At 48.6% G+C, this 20,019-nt stretch overlaps 11 protein-coding genes and 2 non-coding genes across 21 annotated transcripts; 4 read left to right on the forward strand and 9 right to left on the reverse strand.

Annotated features, from left to right (window-relative positions):
- Positions 1–2,505: 2,505 nt before the first annotated feature.
- On the forward strand, positions 2,506–3,818 carry LOC9649882 (desmethylxanthohumol 6'-O-methyltransferase). Of its 3 annotated transcripts, XM_024659296.1 has the most exons (4): positions 2,570–2,707; positions 2,760–3,223; positions 3,295–3,359; positions 3,405–3,818. In XM_024659296.1, exons 1-4 carry the CDS (start codon positions 2,682–2,684, stop codon positions 3,693–3,695), a joined length of 846 nt encoding a protein of 281 aa, XP_024515064.1. In that variant the 5' UTR covers positions 2,570–2,681; the 3' UTR covers positions 3,696–3,818. The 3 variants fall into 3 exon arrangements, with proteins under 3 accessions (XP_024515063.1, XP_002985374.1, XP_024515064.1); XM_024659295.1 differs by having other exon boundaries at positions 2,506–3,223; XM_002985328.2 differs by having other exon boundaries at positions 2,541–3,223; positions 3,414–3,818.
- Positions 3,819–3,847: 29 nt separating this feature from the next.
- LOC112340593 lies at positions 3,848–4,320 on the forward strand. Its single transcript, XM_024659301.1, has 2 exons — positions 3,848–3,907; positions 3,970–4,320. Exons 1-2 carry the CDS (start codon positions 3,848–3,850, stop codon positions 4,285–4,287), a joined length of 378 nt encoding a protein of 125 aa, XP_024515069.1. The 3' UTR covers positions 4,288–4,320.
- LOC9649883 (probable mitochondrial import inner membrane translocase subunit TIM21) lies at positions 4,247–5,508 on the reverse strand. Of its 6 annotated transcripts, none has more exons than XM_002985397.2 (8): positions 5,430–5,508; positions 5,329–5,380; positions 5,148–5,278; positions 4,889–5,076; positions 4,769–4,817; positions 4,581–4,700; positions 4,335–4,522; positions 4,247–4,283 (listed from the first exon to the last, which is right to left on the reverse strand). In XM_002985397.2, exons 1-7 carry the CDS (start codon positions 5,463–5,465, stop codon positions 4,361–4,363), a joined length of 738 nt encoding a protein of 245 aa, XP_002985443.2. In that variant the 5' UTR covers positions 5,466–5,508; the 3' UTR covers positions 4,247–4,283; positions 4,335–4,360. The 6 variants fall into 6 exon arrangements, 5 of the variants coding, with proteins under 5 accessions (XP_002985443.2, XP_024515066.1, XP_024515067.1 ...); XR_002990169.1 differs by having other exon boundaries at positions 4,249–4,277; positions 4,335–4,542; XM_024659298.1 differs by having other exon boundaries at positions 4,249–4,277.
- Positions 5,509–5,513: 5 nt separating this feature from the next.
- On the reverse strand, positions 5,514–6,775 carry LOC112340592. The gene is made up of 3 exons (XM_024659294.1): positions 5,984–6,775; positions 5,849–5,917; positions 5,514–5,796 (listed from the first exon to the last, which is right to left on the reverse strand). Exons 1-3 carry the CDS (start codon positions 6,707–6,709, stop codon positions 5,530–5,532), a joined length of 1,062 nt encoding a protein of 353 aa, XP_024515062.1. The 5' UTR covers positions 6,710–6,775; the 3' UTR covers positions 5,514–5,529.
- Positions 6,776–6,803: 28 nt separating this feature from the next.
- TRNAK-CUU lies at positions 6,804–6,876 on the reverse strand. Its single transcript has one exon. It is a non-coding gene; the product is annotated as a tRNA-Lys (tRNA).
- A 4-nt stretch (positions 6,877–6,880) lies between these two features.
- LOC9653014 (carboxyl-terminal-processing peptidase 2, chloroplastic) lies at positions 6,881–9,104 on the reverse strand. Its single transcript, XM_002985398.2, has 13 exons — positions 9,029–9,104; positions 8,732–8,972; positions 8,509–8,658; positions 8,367–8,449; positions 8,077–8,285; positions 7,947–8,021; positions 7,790–7,896; positions 7,665–7,740; positions 7,575–7,616; positions 7,413–7,521; positions 7,266–7,363; positions 7,112–7,205; positions 6,881–7,055 (listed from the first exon to the last, which is right to left on the reverse strand). Exons 1-13 carry the CDS (start codon positions 9,089–9,091, stop codon positions 6,927–6,929), a joined length of 1,476 nt encoding a protein of 491 aa, XP_002985444.2. The 5' UTR covers positions 9,092–9,104; the 3' UTR covers positions 6,881–6,926.
- Positions 9,105–9,143: 39 nt separating this feature from the next.
- Positions 9,144–10,096, forward strand: LOC9653015 (DNA-directed RNA polymerases II and IV subunit 5A). Of its 2 annotated transcripts, none has more exons than XM_002985329.2 (3): positions 9,144–9,580; positions 9,647–9,760; positions 9,823–10,096. In XM_002985329.2, exons 1-3 carry the CDS (start codon positions 9,200–9,202, stop codon positions 9,946–9,948), a joined length of 621 nt encoding a protein of 206 aa, XP_002985375.1. In that variant the 5' UTR covers positions 9,144–9,199; the 3' UTR covers positions 9,949–10,096. The 2 variants fall into 2 exon arrangements, with proteins under 2 accessions (XP_002985375.1, XP_024515093.1); XM_024659325.1 differs by having other exon boundaries at positions 9,163–9,571; positions 9,823–10,081.
- LOC9649884 (protein TRI1) lies at positions 9,957–10,641 on the reverse strand. The gene is made up of 2 exons (XM_002985399.2): positions 10,331–10,641; positions 9,957–10,236 (listed from the first exon to the last, which is right to left on the reverse strand). Exons 1-2 carry the CDS (start codon positions 10,589–10,591, stop codon positions 10,105–10,107), a joined length of 393 nt encoding a protein of 130 aa, XP_002985445.2. The 5' UTR covers positions 10,592–10,641; the 3' UTR covers positions 9,957–10,104.
- A 136-nt stretch (positions 10,642–10,777) lies between these two features.
- On the reverse strand, positions 10,778–12,156 carry LOC9653016 (11-beta-hydroxysteroid dehydrogenase 1B). The gene is made up of 5 exons (XM_024659277.1): positions 11,959–12,156; positions 11,696–11,888; positions 11,520–11,605; positions 11,170–11,247; positions 10,778–11,056 (listed from the first exon to the last, which is right to left on the reverse strand). The coding sequence occupies exons 1-5, from the start codon at positions 12,154–12,156 to the stop codon at positions 10,778–10,780; spliced, it is 834 nt and encodes a 277-aa protein (XP_024515045.1).
- Positions 11,726–14,111, reverse strand: LOC112340597 (pentatricopeptide repeat-containing protein At4g02750-like). The gene is made up of 2 exons (XM_024659324.1): positions 11,959–14,111; positions 11,726–11,888 (listed from the first exon to the last, which is right to left on the reverse strand). Exon 1 carries the CDS (start codon positions 14,096–14,098, stop codon positions 12,236–12,238), a length of 1,863 nt encoding a protein of 620 aa, XP_024515092.1. The 5' UTR covers positions 14,099–14,111; the 3' UTR covers positions 11,726–11,888; positions 11,959–12,235.
- A 62-nt stretch (positions 14,112–14,173) lies between these two features.
- On the forward strand, positions 14,174–16,283 carry LOC9653017 (peptidyl-prolyl cis-trans isomerase CYP57). Its single transcript, XM_024659376.1, has 11 exons — positions 14,174–14,299; positions 14,362–14,473; positions 14,527–14,705; positions 14,757–14,855; positions 14,922–15,022; positions 15,077–15,221; positions 15,282–15,465; positions 15,526–15,550; positions 15,609–15,849; positions 15,905–16,024; positions 16,083–16,283. The coding sequence occupies exons 1-11, from the start codon at positions 14,192–14,194 to the stop codon at positions 16,221–16,223; spliced, it is 1,455 nt and encodes a 484-aa protein (XP_024515144.1). The 5' UTR covers positions 14,174–14,191; the 3' UTR covers positions 16,224–16,283.
- Positions 16,284–16,337: 54 nt separating this feature from the next.
- TRNAL-UAA lies at positions 16,338–16,420 on the reverse strand. The gene has a single exon. It is a non-coding gene; the product is annotated as a tRNA-Leu (tRNA).
- An 88-nt stretch (positions 16,421–16,508) lies between these two features.
- LOC9649885 (WASH complex subunit 2) lies at positions 16,509–18,720 on the reverse strand. Its single transcript, XM_024659377.1, has 10 exons — positions 18,543–18,720; positions 18,322–18,486; positions 18,109–18,261; positions 17,968–18,043; positions 17,757–17,908; positions 17,615–17,696; positions 17,507–17,567; positions 17,136–17,447; positions 17,039–17,082; positions 16,509–16,980 (listed from the first exon to the last, which is right to left on the reverse strand). Exons 1-10 carry the CDS (start codon positions 18,618–18,620, stop codon positions 16,523–16,525), a joined length of 1,581 nt encoding a protein of 526 aa, XP_024515145.1. The 5' UTR covers positions 18,621–18,720; the 3' UTR covers positions 16,509–16,522.
- Positions 18,721–20,019: the final 1,299 nt, after the last annotated feature.

The following is a 20,019-nucleotide window of genomic DNA, read 5'->3' on the forward strand; positions in this document are numbered from 1 at the left end:
GTTGGGGGGGCACTGGCTTGAGTGTGTCAAAGTTGTACTCAAAAACTGCTACAATACACTGTCAGTCGGTGGGAAAATCATAATCACGGACCATCCGCACCAGAAGGCAGCCATCGATCAAGATCTGAGGATGCTAGTTTTCACTGGAGGGAAGCAGAAGAGTACAAGCGAGTGGAAAGATCTGCTCACGTCGCAAGGCTTCTCAAACGTCAACTTCAAACCTCTCCCCGCAGTCAAGTTTGCAGCTGTCATCGAGGCCTTCAAGTAAGAAAAGTCTCTGAATGCAATAAATCCTTTGTCATCTTGTTGGTGGTGCACGCTCATATGGCCACCTACCAAGAGACCCATTCTTATTCTCTAATAAGAATCCTACTTCTCTACACGGCAACCTGAACCGGATGGACGTGTCAGGCGAGTGATTGGGAAAGGCGAGCAAGTGCGTGAGGGCCGAAAGCGGAGCCGACCCTCGACCCCAGTCCAACTCGTCTCCTAGGGGACATTCCCGGAGCAAAGCACAAGCCCCTGCTCACAAAGGCCGTGGCAAATGGAGCGTAAGCGATACAGGGACTCTTCCAGAGAGGAGGAGGTTTTGCGGCTGCATTGGAGCCCCTTAAAGAACATATAAGAACAAGAAAAGCCGCGGTACCTTGTTTTACCATGGCTTTGTTAACTTATTATGCGTGCCGGCGTGGGAGAAAACACGTCCATGATCTACGTGAACTTCCAGGTATGGTATCAGTGACAGTGAATGACAAACTCAGGAGGAAAAAATATTTTCGAACGTAAAAAAGAAGCCAGTCACCAGCAGCAACACCCACAGACGTCTTGCCTGCACACGACGAAATCAAGGAGTAAGAGAGCAATGAGGCGGGCGAGGCAGCTGTGGACGACCAGGTGGAGCATGCTGAGGTCGTGGAGGAGGAAGAAAAGGTGGCGGAGCCAGAGGTATCAAGCGTCGTGCCGGATTCCATGCATGGTACGGATCCCGTGATGGAGGAGACACTGGCAGCAGCTCCTTGAAGACATTCGAGGTTTGGCCCTTTCACCAGCAACGGCCAGAGGCGTTCGTGATCTGACAGTTGACCTTTCTGCAGGAGGCGGTGGTGGCAGTGGCCTAGACATGAAAGCAAAGGATGAAAATCCATCTGGAGAATTGCTGTGACAACAATGACATGGGCAGGCTCATGGGAAAAGCATCTTTGAATCTGCTGCGAACGACCCTGTTTTTGCAGACTTATGGTTCGGATTTCTTAATAGCTTTGGTCGCATCATCAACGGGGTGCTGGAAGGCTACGATGGTTTCCAAAGCGTTGCTCAAGTTCTTGTAGATGTTGGAGACGGCACTGGCCTGAGTGTGTCAAAGATTGTGCAAGCCTTTCCACACATCAAGGGAGTGAACTTTGATCTTCCACATACAATTGGAAGTGGCACTCAGAACTTTCACAATTGGAACAACGAAAAAGCTAAGGCTGTACTCAAAAACTGTTACAAAGCATTGCCAGTTGGTGGGAAAATCATATATCCGATCCACAAGAAGGCAGAAGAAGACAGAAGAAGGCAGAAGAAGGCACCAGAAGGCAGTCGGCAATCAAGACCTAATGATGCTAGTTTTCAGCAGAGGAGTGCAAGTGAGTGGAGAGAGCAGCTCGCATTGCAAGGTTTCTCAAATGTCAACTTCAAACCTCTCTCCACAGTCAGTCAAGTTTCAAGCTGTCATCGAGGCATTCAAGTAAGAAAGTCTTTGCATAATGGAGAAAGTCTCATTGTCAGCATCTTGTGGCTAGCATTAGTGATGATGGTGGAAGAGACTTTTGATGATGTTGTCATGAGGCAGGGATGCCAAATTATTGAAGTTCAGAGTGACATTAAGAAAGTTAAGGATTCACCCACCAAGAGAAATCTGTAAAAGATCATACCCATCTCTAATAAGAATCCGACTTCTCTAAGATAATATCATTGGGTTGAGTATAGACCCTTGTAAAAGAAGAGATTGCAAGTAGGTTTTAAAATAAAGACTTCATTGTTGATGTTGCAATGCCACTGATGTTCATTAGATTAGCATACCAAATCAGCTAGAAATAGAAAAACTGTACAATACAAGTTTTTCATTTCAAAGGGTGCATAATAAGAGAAGATCAAGCTTGCAAAGGAGTTAAAGAGGAGGAAAACAAATTTGAGGAGCCACAACAAGTTGAGCTCGAGCTGCCTGTCCAAAATGTCACGCAGGCTGCAAGGAAGGTTGTTTGGGAGCCGGAAGCTGCCAAAAGATGTTGGAGATGGTACTCTGAAAGGTTTTGCCCTTTCACCAGCAACTGCACTTCTCTATTTAACATTTTTTAAGTCTAAAATCTAGTAGCCCAGACATGAAAGCGAAGGATGAACATCCATCTAGGGAGTTACTGTCAACAATGACATGGGCAGATGATAAGGAGGAGGTTTTGGGAGCTGTTGGTGTCCATCACGTGAAGGTGTTGTCATCTACGAACTCCGCTTTATAAAGGTCATAGTATCATTAAGTTTTCTATTGTGAACAACCTTACTATGGAGGCGCTAGATAGCTATCATATGATGCTCTCTCTTGCTGAATCGTTTTCTACTCCATTTGTGATTAAGGCAATCATCAAACTGGGAATACCCAATATTCTGGCGAAGTCGGACAAGCCAATCCACGTTGATGAGATATGTACCATTCTCCAAGCTGCAACAGGCCAGGCTCACAACTCGGAAATTGTCCGAAGGCTCATGCAATCTCTTTGCAGGAAGAACATATTTGAAGAGCAGCCCGCTGGAGTCTTTGGGCACAACTCTCTATCGCGCTGGCTCATAGACGGCACTCCAAAATCGTTCGCATCCTTATTCCTGTTGACAACCTCAGAGGCAGGGCAAGCTGCTTGGCACCATCTGCACGAACTGGCTTTGGAAGGGACTTCGTCTTCAACTTCTGCATTTGCTAAGGCTCATGGGAAAAGCATCTTTGAATTTGCTGCGAACGACCCTGTTTTTGCAGACTTATGGTTCGGATTTCTTAATAGCTTTGGTCACATCATCATCAACGGGGTGCTGGAAGGCTACGATGGTTTCCAAAGCGTTGCTCAAGTTCTTGTAGATGTTGGAGGGGGCACTGGCCTAAGTGTGTCAAAGATTGTGCAAGCCTTTCCACACATCAAGGGAGTGAACTTTGATCTTCCACATACAATTGCAAGTGGCACTCAAAACTTTCCAGGTTCTCTCTCTCTCTCTCTCTCTCTCTCTCTCTCTCTCTCTCTCTCTCTCTAATCTTTCTTTGAAATTTAGGAGTAGAACATATTGCTGGGGACATGTTTGAGTCCGTTCCAAAAGGGGATGCGATATACATGCAGGTGCGTGTAAGCTCAAGATAAAAGATGATACCCTGAGAGCTTTAGAATCTGCAGAAAGTTTTGCACAATTGGAACGACGAAAAGGCTAAAGCTGTACTCAAAAACTGCTACAATGCACTGCCAGTCGGTGGGAAAATCATAATCGTGGACCATATATTCGATCCACATCAGAAGACAGTCATCGATCAAGACCTGGGGATGCTAGTTTTCACTGGAGGGAAGCAGAGGAGTGCAAGCGAGTGGAGAGAGCTGCTCGCATCGCAAGGTTTCTCAAACGTCAACTTCAAACCTCTCCCCGCAGTCAAGTTTCAAGCTGTCATCGAGGCATTCAAGTGAGAAAGACCTCTGCATAATGGAGAAAGTCTCACTGTCAGCATCTTATGGCCACCCATAAAAAAAAAAAAAAAAAATTTCTGTAAGAGATAATACCCATCTCTAATAAGAATCCTGCTTCTCTAAGATAATAACCATCGGGTAGTTTGTCGGGAATGCAGGCGAGTGATTGGGAAAGGCGAGCAAGTCGTGGTGCGCGAGGGCCGAAAGCTGCGGTAAAAATCAGTGACAAGTTATATATCTCCTCTCCAATGTGCCGCAACTTGGCATTTGCCAGATTCACACTCCACAAGGGGTGCTTCAAGGGAGCCGACCCTCGATCCCAGTCCAACTCGTCTCTCACGGAGGGGAGATTCCCGGAGCAAAGCTTCCAAGCTCAAGCCCCTGCTCACAAAGGCCGCGGCAAATGGAGCGTGAGCGAGTATGGATACAAGGACGGGGACTCTTCCGGAGGAGCAGGAGGAGCGGCAAAGTTTTGAGGTTCCTCCAAATCCCTGGGGGGCATTGGAGCCCTCAAGGAGGAGGATACCACTACCACCACCAGGCAATAGAGAGCTCCCTTAAAGAACCATTGATCATTCATCACTGTAGCTGAGATAATATAAGAACAGGAAAAGGAAAAGCAAAACTGTCCCGCGGTACCTTGCTTTACAGAAACCATGGCTTTGTTACAAAGCAGGGACGTATGACTCGAGCATTATGCGCGCCGGCGTGGGAGCAAACACGTCCACGATCAGGTACGTGAACTTCCAGGTCCGGTCCAGCTTGTCTTTGAACATCTCGGTGTAGACTTTGCCAGAGCCCTGAGGACCCCGGATGAAGAACATGATCTGCAACAAACACGATTAGCCTGTTGTGTATCCCGATTTGAACCAGTAAGTAATGTACCTCAATTCTCTCGACACCATCCTCGTCTTTCCACACTCTGTTGCTGATCCGTTGCCTCGCTGCTCTGTGGCGGCTTTCTTGCCCATAGCCAGTTACAGGCGTCCCTATGCGCAGCGTGACCTGATAGTCCACCCAAGGTTGTGTGAGAACTCTGTTAAAACGGCACACAAAAGAGAAGAAAATCTCACCTGACTGTCGTGTTGGACCCTGTCCAGGGCTTTGCCAAAGATTTTGTACCTATCAGTGACAGTCAGTGACAAGGAAGATAAGAGGGAAAAACGTTTTCAAACGAAAAAAGAAAAGCTTACTCCTTGGGTTGGAAAACAAGCTCCTTGAACACTGCATAAGCAGCAGCAGCAGCCACAGCCAGCCCAGCGAGGATGATGAGACCGTAGGATGCCCCCTCCGCAACCGTGACAGGCCTCTCCGGGATTTTATCGGTGATCGAGTCGAAAGGGTCTTCTTCTTGAGTAGAAATCCCTTTATCTTGTGTCTGCTAACAAAGAACAAAAAAAAAAATGGATAGCTCATGATGGTCAGTGGCGACCGCGAGATTTTTATTTTTACCTGCTGCTGAGTTGCGTAAGATGCCACCGGCGTCAAATGCGCAGACATTCGATAGGCCGAGCGGCTAGTTGGATAAGCAAGGAGCTCCCGAGAGCTGCTGGACGGGCAAAAACTATGTAGAGAGCGTGATCCTGGATAGAAAAAACCATGACTAAGATCGAAAGAGAAGAATATGACTCACCATGGATTTCTGGAGCACTCCGGGCTCCGTTAATAGCACGCACGGTCTGGAGCTGCAAATTCCGGCGATGAGAAAGAATGGAAGATCCATTACCACCATACCTTGCGCAAGATGGGTCGAAACGACCGCCATGACATAGCGCTGCCCTTGGACCCTAGAAAGCCCTATACCGAAGGGAAAAACAAAATAACGTTACCTCTTTTATCGTTGCATTTTGGGAAGCCTGATCGATCGTTTGGAGCCTGGAAAGATCTGCGAGGCGATTCTGGATTGAGGCACCGCTACCTCTGGCTCCGGTCCCGATGCTGTGCTTGTTTTCATGGGATTGATGTTGGTTGTCACTCCGCCAACCGGGACCGGGGCGAGGATGTTTTGGATGTTTTGGCAATGCTTGAGCGCTGTCCATCTCTCCTCGAGCTTCTTCCCGCAATCTTTCATGTCGTTGATCGTCGGGGGATTGTTCTTGACCTGGAACCGTTCTGTGAGAACGGGAAAAAGTCCATCGATGGATCGATCTTACGCTGGAGTAAACGTCTGTTGAATCCTCGAGATAGCTCCTCAAGCATTCCACATCCTCTAGAAGCGCGTCCTAGAGATAGATCGATTCGAGTTAGCATAAAAGTCTCCAAGAAAAAACAGAAGATCGGTTTCTTACATGCTCCGCGGCGAATGCGTGGCGGAGGCGATCGTTGATGGCGTCGATCCCTGAGACATTCAAATGCGGCGCCATCTTCCTCACGATCAGCGATGGATCCATTGCGGCCTTCCTGAGAACTGGATGATCGTCGCCGCGGGAGAAGATTTCACTTCGTCGAGGGGGAAACAGCGAGGGGTTGCCTTTCTTCTGCTTCTCCTGGATCGCATTCTTGCTCATCACGTAATCCAGCGTGCTCTTGCACCGGCCGTGAAGCGATAGGGGATTCTTGGCGGATTTCCTGGGAGAAACCTGGTGATCGGCCTTGGCGGCAACAGGAGGAGACGAGCAAGAAGGGCCAGATCCCTGATCTACCGCCTGGGATCGAGAAGGAGAAAGATCGCCAAGCCCTAACGCCAGAGATTGCGACTGCTGCGCTTGCGCCTCGCAAGAATCGGTGGCCTGGATGTGCTCCACCAGGATCTTGATCTCCTTCTCCAGCATTTGCCTGGCAGGGGTATCCAAAATCTTGTGCGACGCGACCTGGCGTTGCATGTCCTCGTCCACAAACTGGAGAATCTCCTCGTAGGCCACCGCTTCCCGAAAGAGCACCTCATTCTCCTCGATCACAGCCGCGCCAATGCTCTTGCGCACAACATCGCGCTCCCCTGGATTGAGCAGCGCCGCAGTCTCGTTCCAGAGCAAGGATCGAACGCGGCGAAACGGCAAGCGACGAGGATCTTCCATGCTAGCCAGAAACGAGGGGAAAACAAACAATGCTTAGGTTTGAAAAAAATGCCTTGGTTGGGAAAAGATAGGGCGGGAATAGAGCAAATGATTGCGCCGCCCGTGGGGCTCGAACCCACGACCACAAGGTTAAGAGCCTTGCGCTCTACCGACTGAGCTAGGGCGGCAAGCTTGTGCTCATGGTAATGGTTTCCTTCATATAAACGAAAGACAGCATTTACTTTTTAAAGAGAGACGACAATGGAATGCGGCATTCCTGAGAACCTGAGCCTTGGAGGCACTTGCAAAAGCTTTCGCCGTCTCGAGGAATAGCCTCTGGCAATGGACGATCTGGAGAAACACCAACCTACGTATGAAAGAGAAAGAATCACGTAAACTTCGCAAAAACTGTAAGAAACTTACCTTGTCAATGTCAATCTTGTCCGGCGTCTGGTATCGAGCAGTAGTAACAACAAGCCCAGAGCCATCTGATAGTTCAAACACAGACTGGATTTTCCTGGCAAAGAGAAAGGCGAGAGTTGGAAAACAACTATAAATGAAATCCATGCCTTCGTACCCCTTGCCAAACGTAGGCTCGCCGAGAACAGTAGCTCGATCGTTGTCTTTGAATGCTCCAGCGAGAATCTCACTCGCACTGGCAGTTCCTTTGTTCACCTGAGAGAAAGAAGAAGTTGAGAACTCAGAAAGATCTTCGTTTTTATACCAGTAGAGCCAGAGGTTCTGAAGGAGCTATGGCACTACCACCGTCCGCCTCGTAAATGTCTCGTATCCCTCTGTTGTCAGCGATGTACACGATAACTCCCTTGTCCAACCTAGAAAAACGTTTGGTTTCTACGCAAAGAAGGATTACTGCAAGAAACTTTACCACATTTTTGCAATGTCGATCACGGCAGGGAAGTATCCACCGCTGGAATAAAAAACCCGCTGTGAAAACAAAGATAAGTGAAATGCATACCCGTTGTTTCGGATGTCAAGCACGTAACCAGACGCACCGCTTTTGTGCAGTGCCTCCAGCGCCTGCTGTACAGCACCTACAAGCGATGCGTTAAAATTACAAACAGGATTGGGAGAATCACTTACGAACTGAGTTCTTGTTAAATGTTGATAGGCGGATGTATCCCAGCTTTTGATAGGAACTGACTTCGCAGAGCTTCCACGTCACGGGATTGACGACGATTTTTTCTCTTCTGAACGACAAACCATGTCAAGCATCAAGAACTCAAGTCAAAACACGTACGTCAATGTCATCGTGTTCTCCATTCTGCTTTCTCTGTTGAGCACAGTCAGTATGACGGATGAGTTCTCCGGACCCCTGCACCCATAGCCGGTGTCTCACTGAAAGCAAAAGATAAACAAGACAAACTTACTGGAGTTTTTTAGCAGCATCGTAAAGGCTCAAGCCTCCAACCTTCTCTCCATCGATCTCTAAAATAACATCTCCAGGCTGAATGCCTGCTCGAGCAGCAGGACCTCCGGCCACGGGCGTCACAACTACAAGTTCGTCTGGCAAGCCGCTCGAGTTAGCGTCAAATCCAACTTCCAAGCCCACTCCCGTCAAAGCACCCGTAGTGCCAGACTGCCTACACAGCAAGAGCTCGGGAGTCAGGAGATGATCATCAGCGCTGCAACTTTTTAGCAACAAAAACAAGCTGCTCACCACCAGGCTCTTAAACTTTTCTGGCTCCAAAAACCTCGTAAAGGGATCGTCCAAAGTTGCAAGCATCTTGCGAATAGCACCATCTAATCGGAACAAGCCAAGAAAGTCAGTAGATGAGAGAATCCAGAAGCAAAATACTCACACGTTTCTTCTCTGGTATTCATGGGCTCGTTCCGAAGCACATTTTCGCGATATCTAAACCAGCTTTGTCCGTTGAAGCTCTTGTCAACGTAAGCCCGATCGATCGTTCTCCATGCTTCCAAGAACAGTAAATTCTCCTCCGTAAGAGCCCCTAGGAAATACCGAGAGAAAAATCAATCCAAAAACCATAGAAAAGAAGAACTTTTCAAGGGAAAAACACTCACAGGCAGAGAGATTGTTTGGTGCCGAAGCGATCAACGCAATGCTCAAGGCAGAAGTTACTAAGAACAGCAGCCACTGTCTCCTTCTCAGCCTATCGATGTGATACGTAACAATCTCGAAACTTAGCAGCTTTCGTCCCCATACACAAGCTCGAGAAGCTGCTTCTTCGGAAAAAACCTTTATAATTCTCAGCCTCTCACGGTTCCTCAAGCTAATCTTCTGTCCCCTTGCGAAGATTGCCCCCTGCAAGACCAAAGAACACGCAATGCGGCGAGATTTCTAACTGCATCTTTGCCTACCTTGCAGATTTGGAGCCGAGCGCCCGGCCCGGCGGAAGGCGCCTGCCATATCCCGGTTGCCATAGCCGGGAGGAGCCCTAAAATTGTGGGCAAAAAAATTGAATTTTTGTGGGCAGAGTTTAGGGTTTTTGGGTTTAGGGCTTGTGGAGGAGAAGAGAAGAAGAGGCGGCAATGGCGCAGCTGGATGACAGCACGAATCGGCTCTACAGGATCCGGCGGACGATCATGCAGATGCTGCGCGACAGGGACTACCTGGTGGCCGATTACGAGGTATCGCTCACCAAGGAGCAATTCAGGGACAAATTTGGGGACGAGCCCAAGCGCGACGATCTTGTCATCAGCAAGGCCAAGCGCTCAGACCAGTCGGACCAGATCTTCGTCTTCTTCCCGGAGGAGCCCAAGGTGGGGGTGAAGACGATCAAGACGTACGCCGAGCGCATGAAATCGGAGCTCGTGTTTCGCGCGATCATGGTCGTCCAGACGAGTCTCACGCCATTTGCAAAGCAGTGCCTGTCGGAGATGGCTCCAAAGTACCAGATCGAGGTGTTCCAGGTTCTTCCCGGATAGAGTGTTCTTCCTGGATAAGTTTTCTTCTCTAATCTTTCTTCGTTCTTCCAGGAAGCGGAGCTACTGGTGAACATCAAAGAGCACACTTTAGTGCCCGAGCACCAGGTTCTCTCTGCGGAAGAGAAGAAAACTCTGCTCGAGCGTTACACTGTCAAGGAAAGCCAGGTAACTCATACTCGCTCTCGTTGCTCGCCTTGATCAATTAACCATTCTTTTGCTCGTGACAGCTTCCTCGTATGCAGGATCGCGATCCAGTGGCTCGATACTACGGTCTCAAGCACGGCCAAGTCGTGAAGATCATCCGGCCGAGTGAGACTGCCGGACGATACGTGACTTATCGCTACGTTGTTTGAAGCAAGAGTAAGAGTGGTCTGGTCTTTTAACATTGATGGCCTTCTGCTGTGCTAGAAACAAAGGAGTATAGAATGAGAGAAGCTACGAACTAAGAAAGCTAGGGTCATCGAAAGGATCCATGTACTTTGGGAACGATCGCTCGCTTCACACAGCGCCTAAGTCGCCGATTTCTTGGCGAAATGTGGGCTGAGGAGTCCTGGGATTTCGGTCATGTCGATCCGATCCTTGCAGCTCAGGAACTGCTTGAGCTTCTCGTCGGGTAGGATGTTCCTCTTCTTCTCTGGGTCCTGTAGAAAAAAACATTCGATCATTGATACCGAAAAAGCTATGAAAAATCTTCCATTTATCTGAGAAGAAGAAAAGAGAAAGAGAGGACCATACCTGGAGATTGTGGCTTTTAATGTAGACCCACATCTGCTTCATCGCATCGATCCTCGACATTTCCTGGAGCCCGAAGAACTTCCTCCCAGCGGCGGAGATTGGCACCACCAAGTTCAAGCCCCCGGCGGCCTTGCGCCCCTCGCCGCCCGCCGCCGCCGCCGCTGCTGCCGTTCCTGTCCCGGCCTTCTTGGCCGCCGCCGGCGCCGCCGCCCTGGCGAGCTTCACTGCCTTGGATGCCGCCGAACCAGACGCGGACGCCATAGCCACGAAGAACACAAGACACGCAAAACCCCAAAACCCTGAAACGCTGTGCTAAGCGCGGAAGCTGGCTATCAATGCACTAAGTAAATATGACATATCGCCTGCCGTACATTTCTCCCGGCTTTCGGCCAGGGGCCCATTACCATTCCGGACAGCCTTGGAATAATGCTAGCATCTTTTTGAAATTCAAAAATTTAGCGCGGCGATGGCGCGGAAGAGCTTGCTGGTGAGCTCCTCGCCTAGAATCGCGTTTAGGGCTCGATTCACCATGATCGATGGCGGCTTCCCCACCAGCGTCGCGCGCGGTAGCCATTCCATGAGCTCCGGGGCGAAGGCTCGGTAAGGAAGCCAGGAAGAGTACCAGCTTGGGACGATCGCGTGGCGTTTCCTCGAGATGCTGGCGTCCACCACGGCCTTGGCGGCGTCCCCGCTTGGTATCATCGGCCACCACCATGGTATGTGCCCCTGGAGAACGTTAGTTTCGAGAGAAAAACAATGAAACGAAGAAGTTCTTGGCGTGATTGGATTTGTACCTCTGCGTGGGCTGTCATCTCCGATGCTACGAAGCCCGGCATTACGATTGTGATGTCGATCAATCGACCGATTGGTTCAGTGCGAAGGGTGTCGAAGAACTGGACCAAGGCAGCCTTCGCGGCCTGGAAAGGAAAAGCTTACATAGTTTTAGGCGACGATTAAAATGTCAAGGAAAAATGGAAGTTTTCATACGTTGTATGGAGCCTGGCGAGGATATGGACAATAGGCTGCGACTGATGCTACCACTACCAGCTGACCTTTGGCTCGCGCGAGATGTTCCAATGCATACTTTGTGGTGAGCACGGCCCCCAGGAAATCGACGTCCTGAAATGTGATCACGTTAATCAAGGAGAAAAAGTATCATAGAAGAAAAACAAAAATCGATTTTTAATACCATTGTTCGTCGAAAGCTGCCAGTAGTTTCATAATCCTCAAAAAGTCCGCTCTCGGCCATGGCAGCATTGTTGACGAGAACATTAACTTCAATGCAGTAAAAAGTTAGCAAAGGAACTTGAGTAGAAAACATCGACAAAGCAGAAGAATCTAACAAAAAATGGAAGAAAGAAATACCTCGACCAAATCTAGAAACTGTGAACTCCACGATGCGTCGGCAATCGGATTCCTTTGTGAGATCAGCTGGACACACGGCTGCGTCCATAGCTCCAGCCTCCAAGCACGCTTCCGCCACTTCTCTTAGTTTGTTCTCTCTTCGTGCCACCAGCACCAGCCTTGCACCATATCTTGCGTACTCCAAAGCTATGAACTGCAAGCCCAATCACAGGGAGAAAGAAGTTAGCTTCAATCCGAGAAAAAAAAAAAAAAACAAAACTTACGCTGCCGATTCCTGACGAAGCCCCCGTAACAATCACCACATTGCCTCTAATCGTCTTGGAGCTCGTGAAAGCACTGCGGATCTTACGAAACCCCAGCATGCAAGGCACCACCAACGGAAATATCACAAGCAAAAACGCAGCCGCGATCCAGCCGAGGAACCACCTTACCGCGGCCTTGACACCAAAGTCTATGTCCATCCTCGGAGCGAAAGGAAGACTCTCCCTTCTCAAGCACATATAGTCTCTTTTTCACGCATGCAAACATGCATGGCCGGCTTTAGCTCCCTATAGATCCTGCGAGACCTTTATCGGCATAGCTACATTCGTTCTTCCTCCTTCTCGACTTTGGGCTCAAGCTTCTTTCTTTCAGCTTCTTTCGCATGGCTCTCGAGTACTTGCTCGTAGCGGAGTAAATGTTGGCCAGCGTCAGGTAAGATGCTGCATTCTCCGGCTCCAGCTCCATGAGCTCGTTCGCTGCTCGGGTACCGCAGTTGGGATCTCTGTGAACTCTACAAGCCGCGAGAAGGGCCGCGTAAGTGACCGAGTCGGCACGGAAAGGCATCCGCTTGACGAGCTCTTCCGCAACACCCAGCAATCCCACTCGACCGAGAATGTCTACCATGGAGCAGTAGTGCTCCACTCCGGGCGAGAGATCGTGATCTTCCTTCATCGAGTTGAACTGCTTCCACGATTCCTCCAAGAGCCCGAGGTGGCTGCAAGCGTTGAGGATGCTCATGAAAGAGATCTCGTCGCGACGAACACCCTCCAGATCCATGCTTCGAAACACGTCCACCGCCCCGGTGTTGTAGCCCGCGTGAGCGTAAACTCCGATCATGGCACTCCACGACTTTACGTTCTGCTCCGGCATCATCTCAAACAAGTTCTTGGTTCTCTCAATCAGACCAAGTTCCGAGTAAGCCGAGAGCATCGCGTTCCACGAGACTAAGTTTCGTTCCGGCATCGTTTCAAAGACTTCTCTCGCTTCTCTCAAATGCCGGCTCTCGGCAAATGCAGTAAGCATTGCGGTCCAAGAGACAACGTTTCTTTCTGGCATTTTGTCAAAGAGAGTTTTAGCCTCATCCAAGAAAAAGCTCTGCGCGTACATGGTAAACATTGCTGTCCACGAGATAACGTTCTGCTCGGGCATAGAATCAAACACCACCCTGGCCTCCTCTAGACAAGCGCGCTGCGCAAACGCGCAAACCATCAAGGTCCACGAGCCAAGATCACGCTCCTCCATAGTATCAAACAGCACCTTTGCGGATTCAACATTGCCACCCCGGGAGTAAGCCATGATCATCGTGTTCCAAGTCGTGACGTTCCTCTCGACCATTTGGTCGAAGATCGCCCGAGCCGCGTCGAGATTCCCATCCTGGACGTGTGCCTGGATCATCATGTTCCACGACACGACATCGCGATTCGCTCGCTCATCGCCCACAACCGATTCGAAGAAGGATTTTGCCCCTTCCAGATGCCCGTGCTGGACGTAGGCCTGCAGCATCGAGTTCCAGAGAATCCCATCCTTCTCCGGCATGCTCTCGAAGACGAGCTTGGCATGATCGATTCGCCCGGCGCGAGCGTAGGCCTGGATGATCGGTGTGCACGCCACCGCGTCCTTGTCGGGCATCTCATCGAACAGCCTCTTTGCGGACTCCAAATGCCCAGTTTGGGCAAATGCTGATATCAAAAGAGTCCACGACACAAGATCTCTTTCCGGCATCGAGTCGAAGAGCTCCTTGACGCGCTCGACGTCGCCCGCGCGAGCATACGCAGTCATCATCGCGTTCCATGACACAAGATTGAGCTCGTGCATCGAGTTGAAAACCCGCCGCGCTTCCGTCACTTGCCCGTTGTGCGCGTAAGCCGTGAAGAGGATGTTCCACGAGAAAGTGTTGGGCTGCTCGATCGCGTCGAAGACACGCCGCGCCTCCTCCAGGCTGCCGCATCGCCCATACATTTGGACTGCCAAATTCGCCAAGTACTTATTCTTGCGGAGCTTGGGGCTGCGCTGGATGATCTCCTCGACAACAAATTTGCCTTGCGCGAGATCTCTGGAGCCGCCACACTGCCGCAACCGGGTTGCGAGCTCCTCCACCGTCTCTGTATCGATCGCAGCGATGGCCAAGGAGGAAGAACACATCACATAAAAATGCTTGCATTGTTTGATTAAAGGGCTATAAAGCAGCTCATCTTTCCAATTTAGGGTTCTTGGTTTTAGGGCGAAGGAGCGGGAATGTCGTCCGTGTACGTGCTCGAGCCTCTCACCAAGGGGAAGGTGGTTCTCCACACCTCCTCCGGGCCTCTCGACATCGAGCTCTGGGCCAGGGAAGCTCCGCAAGCTGTAAGTTCGTGAGATTTCTCATCGATTTTGTGCTTGACAATGCGAGCGCCTATCACTTCCAGACCCGGAATTTCGTCCAGCTCTGTATGGAAGGCTATTACAACAACACATTGTTCCACCGAGTGATTCCAAGCTTTCTGGTCCAAGGGGGCGATCCCACGGGCACTGGGAAAGGTTCGTTCTTTTATTTTCTCCTTGTGTTCTTAGTATTAGTTTGTGGAACTTAGGTGGTGAGAGCATCTACGGAGAACCTTTTCCCGACGAGATTCACACGCGATTGAAGTTTCGACATCGAGGTTTTGTTGCCTGCGCAAACGAGGGAAGGCCAAACTCGAATGGCAGCCAGTTCTTCATAACTTTGGATCGCTGCGACTGGATCAATGGCAAGCACACGATCTTTGGAAAGGTTTTCTTCTTCTTTTTTCTGTTGTTGTAGATGTTCTCAAGTGAGTTACAGGTAACGGGAGATACGATTTACAATCTGTTGAAGATTGCAGAGTGTGATCCTGACGAAGATGACCGGCCTACAGATCCTCACTCTGTACTTTCCACTGAGGTGAATAAGTGTGATCTTTACTCTTTTATTTGCTTTCTCCTTTCAGGCTCATGAAGGTTCTTCCAGGTCGTTTGGAATCCCTTTGATGATATTGTACCGAGAAAACTTCACAAACCTGTGGATAAGTCCGGAGCCAAGACAGAAGAAAAGCCAGTCAAGCAGAAAAAGTAAGATCAGATTTGGAGCTCTTGTTTGGTTCTCAAGATTTTTGCTGTATTCAGGAGATTAAATCTATTGTCTTTTGGTGAGGAGGCTCTTCAGGAAGATGAAGAAGCGTCTGTCATCAAGGAGAAAATAAAAAGCAGCCATGATGTTCTGGATGATCCGCGATTGCTGAAATCTCAGGTCCCTGGTCCCGAAACTAAGGTACGTGCTTTGGACTTCAACGTTTTTTTGTTTAGATTTGGAATCTCGTATCACACATAGGAGGACAAACAACGTGAGCTAAGTGCAGTTCGCCAAGCCTTGGCAAACAAGAACCCTTTACCCGCACAGGAGGAAGAAGATGTTGCGAGTGATGGGGAAGACCAAGATCAAACTTTCGACGAGAAGATGAGGCAAAAGCTTCTTGAAAAGAAGAGGCTCTGGGATCCTCAACAAGAAACAAAAGGTACAACAAGATTTTCTTAAACGATTTTTGTGACTAGCAGCGGATTGTTTGTTTTTGCAGCTAAAGCGGTAGCAGAAAACAAAAAGTACGTATCTGATAGTTTTCTCCCCGAATCCTCGTTCTAAACGCTTCTGGCTGAGCAGATCCAAGGTTATCCAAAAACCGGAGAAAGACGATGACGAGGACGATGACGAGGACGAAGAGGAGGAAGAGAGTGACATAAGGAAAGACAAACTAGTGATCAAAAAGCGGGGATTGGGATCAGAAGCAAGGGCAGAGATAGCGCTCAAGACCGACGTCGAAATGCAGCTTCTAACTCCCCAAGAGCAACGACGGCAAAAAGTTAAGCAACACAAGCGGAATCTCGGCAGTCGGGAAGAAACAGTACGTGGTCTCGTTCACAAAACTTCTCCATTGCTTACAATCTTTTGTTTTCCAGACAATGGCCTTGCTGGATAAGTTTCGGGAGAAGCTTTCCAGTCACAAAGCAGCCGAGCCTGACAAGGACGAAGCGTCGGATATTTTGAGTCACAAGCTCAAGTTCGAGCTGGACAGAAAGGTGAGAGCTATAGTTTGTGTGATCTCGTGACGATGGTCTCTTTGTTCGCTCAACGCAGGATAAAATGGCCAGGAAGGAAGCGCTCGACCACTACGTAGTTGTGGATCCTTTGTTAGAGAAAGGCAAAGAGCAGTTTAACAAAATCCAGGCCAAGATGAAGAGACGCAACCGCGAATGGGCCGGAAAGTCCTTCACTTGAAAGTCAGATGTTTGTAATTTAAAACCTTTGTTGTAAATATTTTAAAGTGTGATTTGTAAATATTATTCAAAATTAAAAACTATAAAGTAAATAAAAATTAATAACGACAGAATTTGCTGGCTGTGGGGTTCGAACCCACGCACACTGTGTGTAGATGATCTTAAGTCATCCCCCTTAGACCACTCGGGCAAACCAGCCACGCTGTGATTTTGACCGCTTTAAATTGTCACGTAGGTTCTTATATGCTGACCATCTAAGTCTCGACTTTTGACAAAGTTTGGAATATGGCCAGAAGAGATTTACAAATCGTTGGATGGTTTAACAAATGGAGTAGAAGCGACCGGCCCGAACAAAGCGTCTTCGTCATCGTCATTGTCTTCGTCTCCAAAGAGAAGGCTCGAAAGTGCGGTGCTCCGGAATGGCAGTGCTGCTGCCGGCTTGTTTAGCCTCGTCGGTGATGGACTCAACGCTCCCGGCGTCTCCTTTGATCTCGTTGGCGTCACGATTGGACTCAGCGCTCCCGGCGTCTCGTTTGATATCGGTGGCGTCACGATTGGATTCAGTGGTTCCGGCGTCTCGTTTGATCTCGTGGATGTTGCGACCAAGCTTGGTTGCGGTGACACCGGATTTAACTTGGACAGCTTTTCTTCTTCCTTCTCCTCCTCGTCATCGTCGTCCTCATCTTCATCAAACAGGGACTTGTGTCTAGCAGAACTCGTGCTCGGCTCTGATGGATCTTTAGACACGAGCGTCTCGTCTGTAGAAGAAAGCCCACTCTCAAGTTTGCGTAAAGTTTATGAAATCACACCACTCACCTGAGCTGCTCCCAGCTTTCTCGGCTGCTTGAGATCGCGATTCTCTGGAGAAAACAATTCACAAACTCAAAGACGAACATAAAAGCTGGTAGCTTACTCTTGCCCGACGTCTGGAAACTCCGGTTGTGTGCCAGCAGGAAAAGAAAAGGATACTCGAGGTTCGTGGTGAGAGCTCGCGTCTTCCTCGCTCTCGCTCCAGTGGGAGGATTTGTCCGAAGAGCTCGCATCTGGCTGTACTGGAGGTGGAAGGATTTGAGACTTTGCTTCTCGCCTTGCTCTCTCCTCCTCCAATTGTTGCGGAGAGTAGTGACGCTGGTCAGCTTCCCGAGCGATTTTGCCAAGTATGTCGTCAAGGGTAGCTTTTCCTTCGTTTACAATGTCATTGTTGCTCGCGCTTCCCAAGCCAGTCCTGCCATCAAACTTTAGAAAGCATGCATTGAGTGGAGCGACCAGCAAAATGATACTAACTCATTTTCCGCGTTAACGTTTGCTGGTTCATATATGGGATCCATTCTTGAGCCATCGTCACCTAAGAAAACAAATCATACACTAAATAGACAGAAAACCGATGCTCACTTGTTACATATGAAGCTCGCAGGGCCGCTTCAAGCATTGCTTTGAAGTCCAGAGCAGCAGAGACGGCTGGTTCGTGGTGATCCTTGTGAACAAGCAAAAACACGAAGATAAGAGACTTAGAACGAATAAAACTCTCGCTTACTTGATCCTCAGGTGCCTCGTTACTGGGCTCTGACCATTCACCGTCCGAAATCACGCCACCGGCAACCATCTCAGCAGCCATGTTAACCCCATCCTTTTCGGCTTCAGAGTCGTATTCTCGTGTCACCGAGGTGGACGCTTTGTCTCTCAAATCTGAAAAACAAGAAAAGAAAAGCTCGTGTTCAATGTTTCGAGAAATAAATGAACGAAACCTGGCAAGCCACAGTGAGGATCACGCATGAACTCCTCGCTTCCAATTATATAAGGCAAACTCCTGGGCCTCGCTTCCTGATAAGAGAAAGTAACATCTTCTCAACCACAGGAAAAGCTCGAGAGAACTGACGAGATCTTACTCGGCTTCGAGAAAGCTTTAGATGCTCGTTCCATGCAGTGGTAACAGCCTCCTTGTAGCGAGGAGCAATATCACCCTCGTAGCTCTCCACACGCTGCGGTTCTCCATCCTTTTCTTGCTCGGGAGTCACGGTTTCGTCTTCCTCATAGACACGCTGCTCACAGAGTTGAGGCGAAGTCTCTCAAACACATGAAAGGAAAAGAAAAGCACTCACATTCTCAATGAACTGCGTGTTGGAGAGAAGCCTGAAAGAATTAAACGCGTTCTTTAGATCCTGCTCAACGGAGGCGGTGTGATCCGCGAGCCGATCAATCTGCGCTCGCAGATCCTCAGCTCTGCCCTTGACGCTGGCGGCAAACCTCTCCAGCCATTCCTGCAACTGGAGAGAAAAGAGAAAAGGCACAATCAGCGAGCACGAGAAGAGAGAAATGCTACCTGAGCACCAGATTGGAGAGAAAATCCCGATGTCGCGGAATGCTCTAGCAGCGCTCGGAGCTTCTCCCGCTCCTCCATTCCATGAGCCCTAATTGACCTAGAAACAGAGCTCTAAAAAGATTTTGGTCTCGAAGAGCTCCTGTCCACGCCGCGTAGGAGCAAAAGAAGCTGATAAGAAACCGGGACCTTTCTTGTGGATTGAACTAGGATCTTATTCGTTTCCCAGATCCTGGGGAGATCTTCGTGCTCGACGCCTTTGAGCACGGCTCGCATGGAAAAGGGGCGTTGAGCAGGGTCACGAATCGATCGCAAGGCGCCATGGATGGAAATCGTCTTGGAATGGAAGAAAAGTGTCAAGACTGTTTGCACCAAGTCTTCGCGGCGCGGATTTCCAGCGAAACGCAGAATTTCGGAAGAGCAATGCGTGATAAGGGAACCAGCCTACGTATTTTCGGTTTACCCAGGGTTGTTACCTCTCGAGAACCGGGGAGAAGGACTAGACGCATTAGTGGCATGGGTTCTTGGGAACACGTTATGAGAACGCAGTTCTTGGGTATCTTTGCGTGGCGTTTGATCGAACCAAGGTCTTTGATCAGCTCAGGTTTCCTCTCAGGCATGTTCTTGGCTAAATCGATCGGGAACAAGAATTTGCTGATCGGATCCCATCAGCACATTTGCTTGGCCTACAATCTCAAGTGGATGAGCGAATGTCTTTGAGGAAGCTATGTCAGATCACAATCTTCCATTAGAAATAAAAGAAGAAGAATTCCCTCGAGTACACAAAAAAGAATGCTCACCATCTGTGTATACTGCCGACACATTCCCGACCTAGTCTCGTCGCATCAAAGACCCTAAATCAACCATTTAGTAGTTAGAACGCAAAATAGCTAAAGGAATTGTTTTGTCTTTACCTTTTCCTTGATTGACAATAATGCCATTGCGTACATAGCTTCAGTCATTTTTATATTATTATCATGAATTAAATACCCTCGACTTGCCTGTAAAAGAAACAAAAATAAAACCAAAAAACTATACATGTATGAATAATCACCTCAATAAAAAGATGTTGTTTTCTTAATAACCATATACATTTTTCAGTCATTAATAGTGCATAAGGCAGATTGTTAAAAAGCATATATTGATATATTTGAGAAAGAGCATTGTGAGTGTGTGTTCTAGAGAATAGTCTTTTAAGATTTGTATTACCACCTGTGAAAAATTCATTATAATAAACTAGGATATTCACTTTACTTACTCCAAGCCATATTTTCAAAAAATTTCCCTTCTCCCAACAAATAGGCAGAAATAAAATATGTAAATTGCTCTTTTGACTTTGGTTCTTCAACTATAATTGTTTTAAATAATCCAAAATCTGGCTTAAGATAAAAATCTTTAGTGGTTGGGGCAGTAATTATGGTCCAACTTAAATCAATATTAATGCCTTTTGTTCTTCTAAAAAATTCTTTTGCTCCTATTG

Source organism: Selaginella moellendorffii, unplaced genomic scaffold (genome assembly GCF_000143415.4).
Source record: "Selaginella moellendorffii unplaced genomic scaffold, v1.0 SELMOscaffold_67, whole genome shotgun sequence".
Classification (NCBI taxonomy): Eukaryota; Viridiplantae; Streptophyta; class Lycopodiopsida; order Selaginellales; family Selaginellaceae; genus Selaginella; species Selaginella moellendorffii.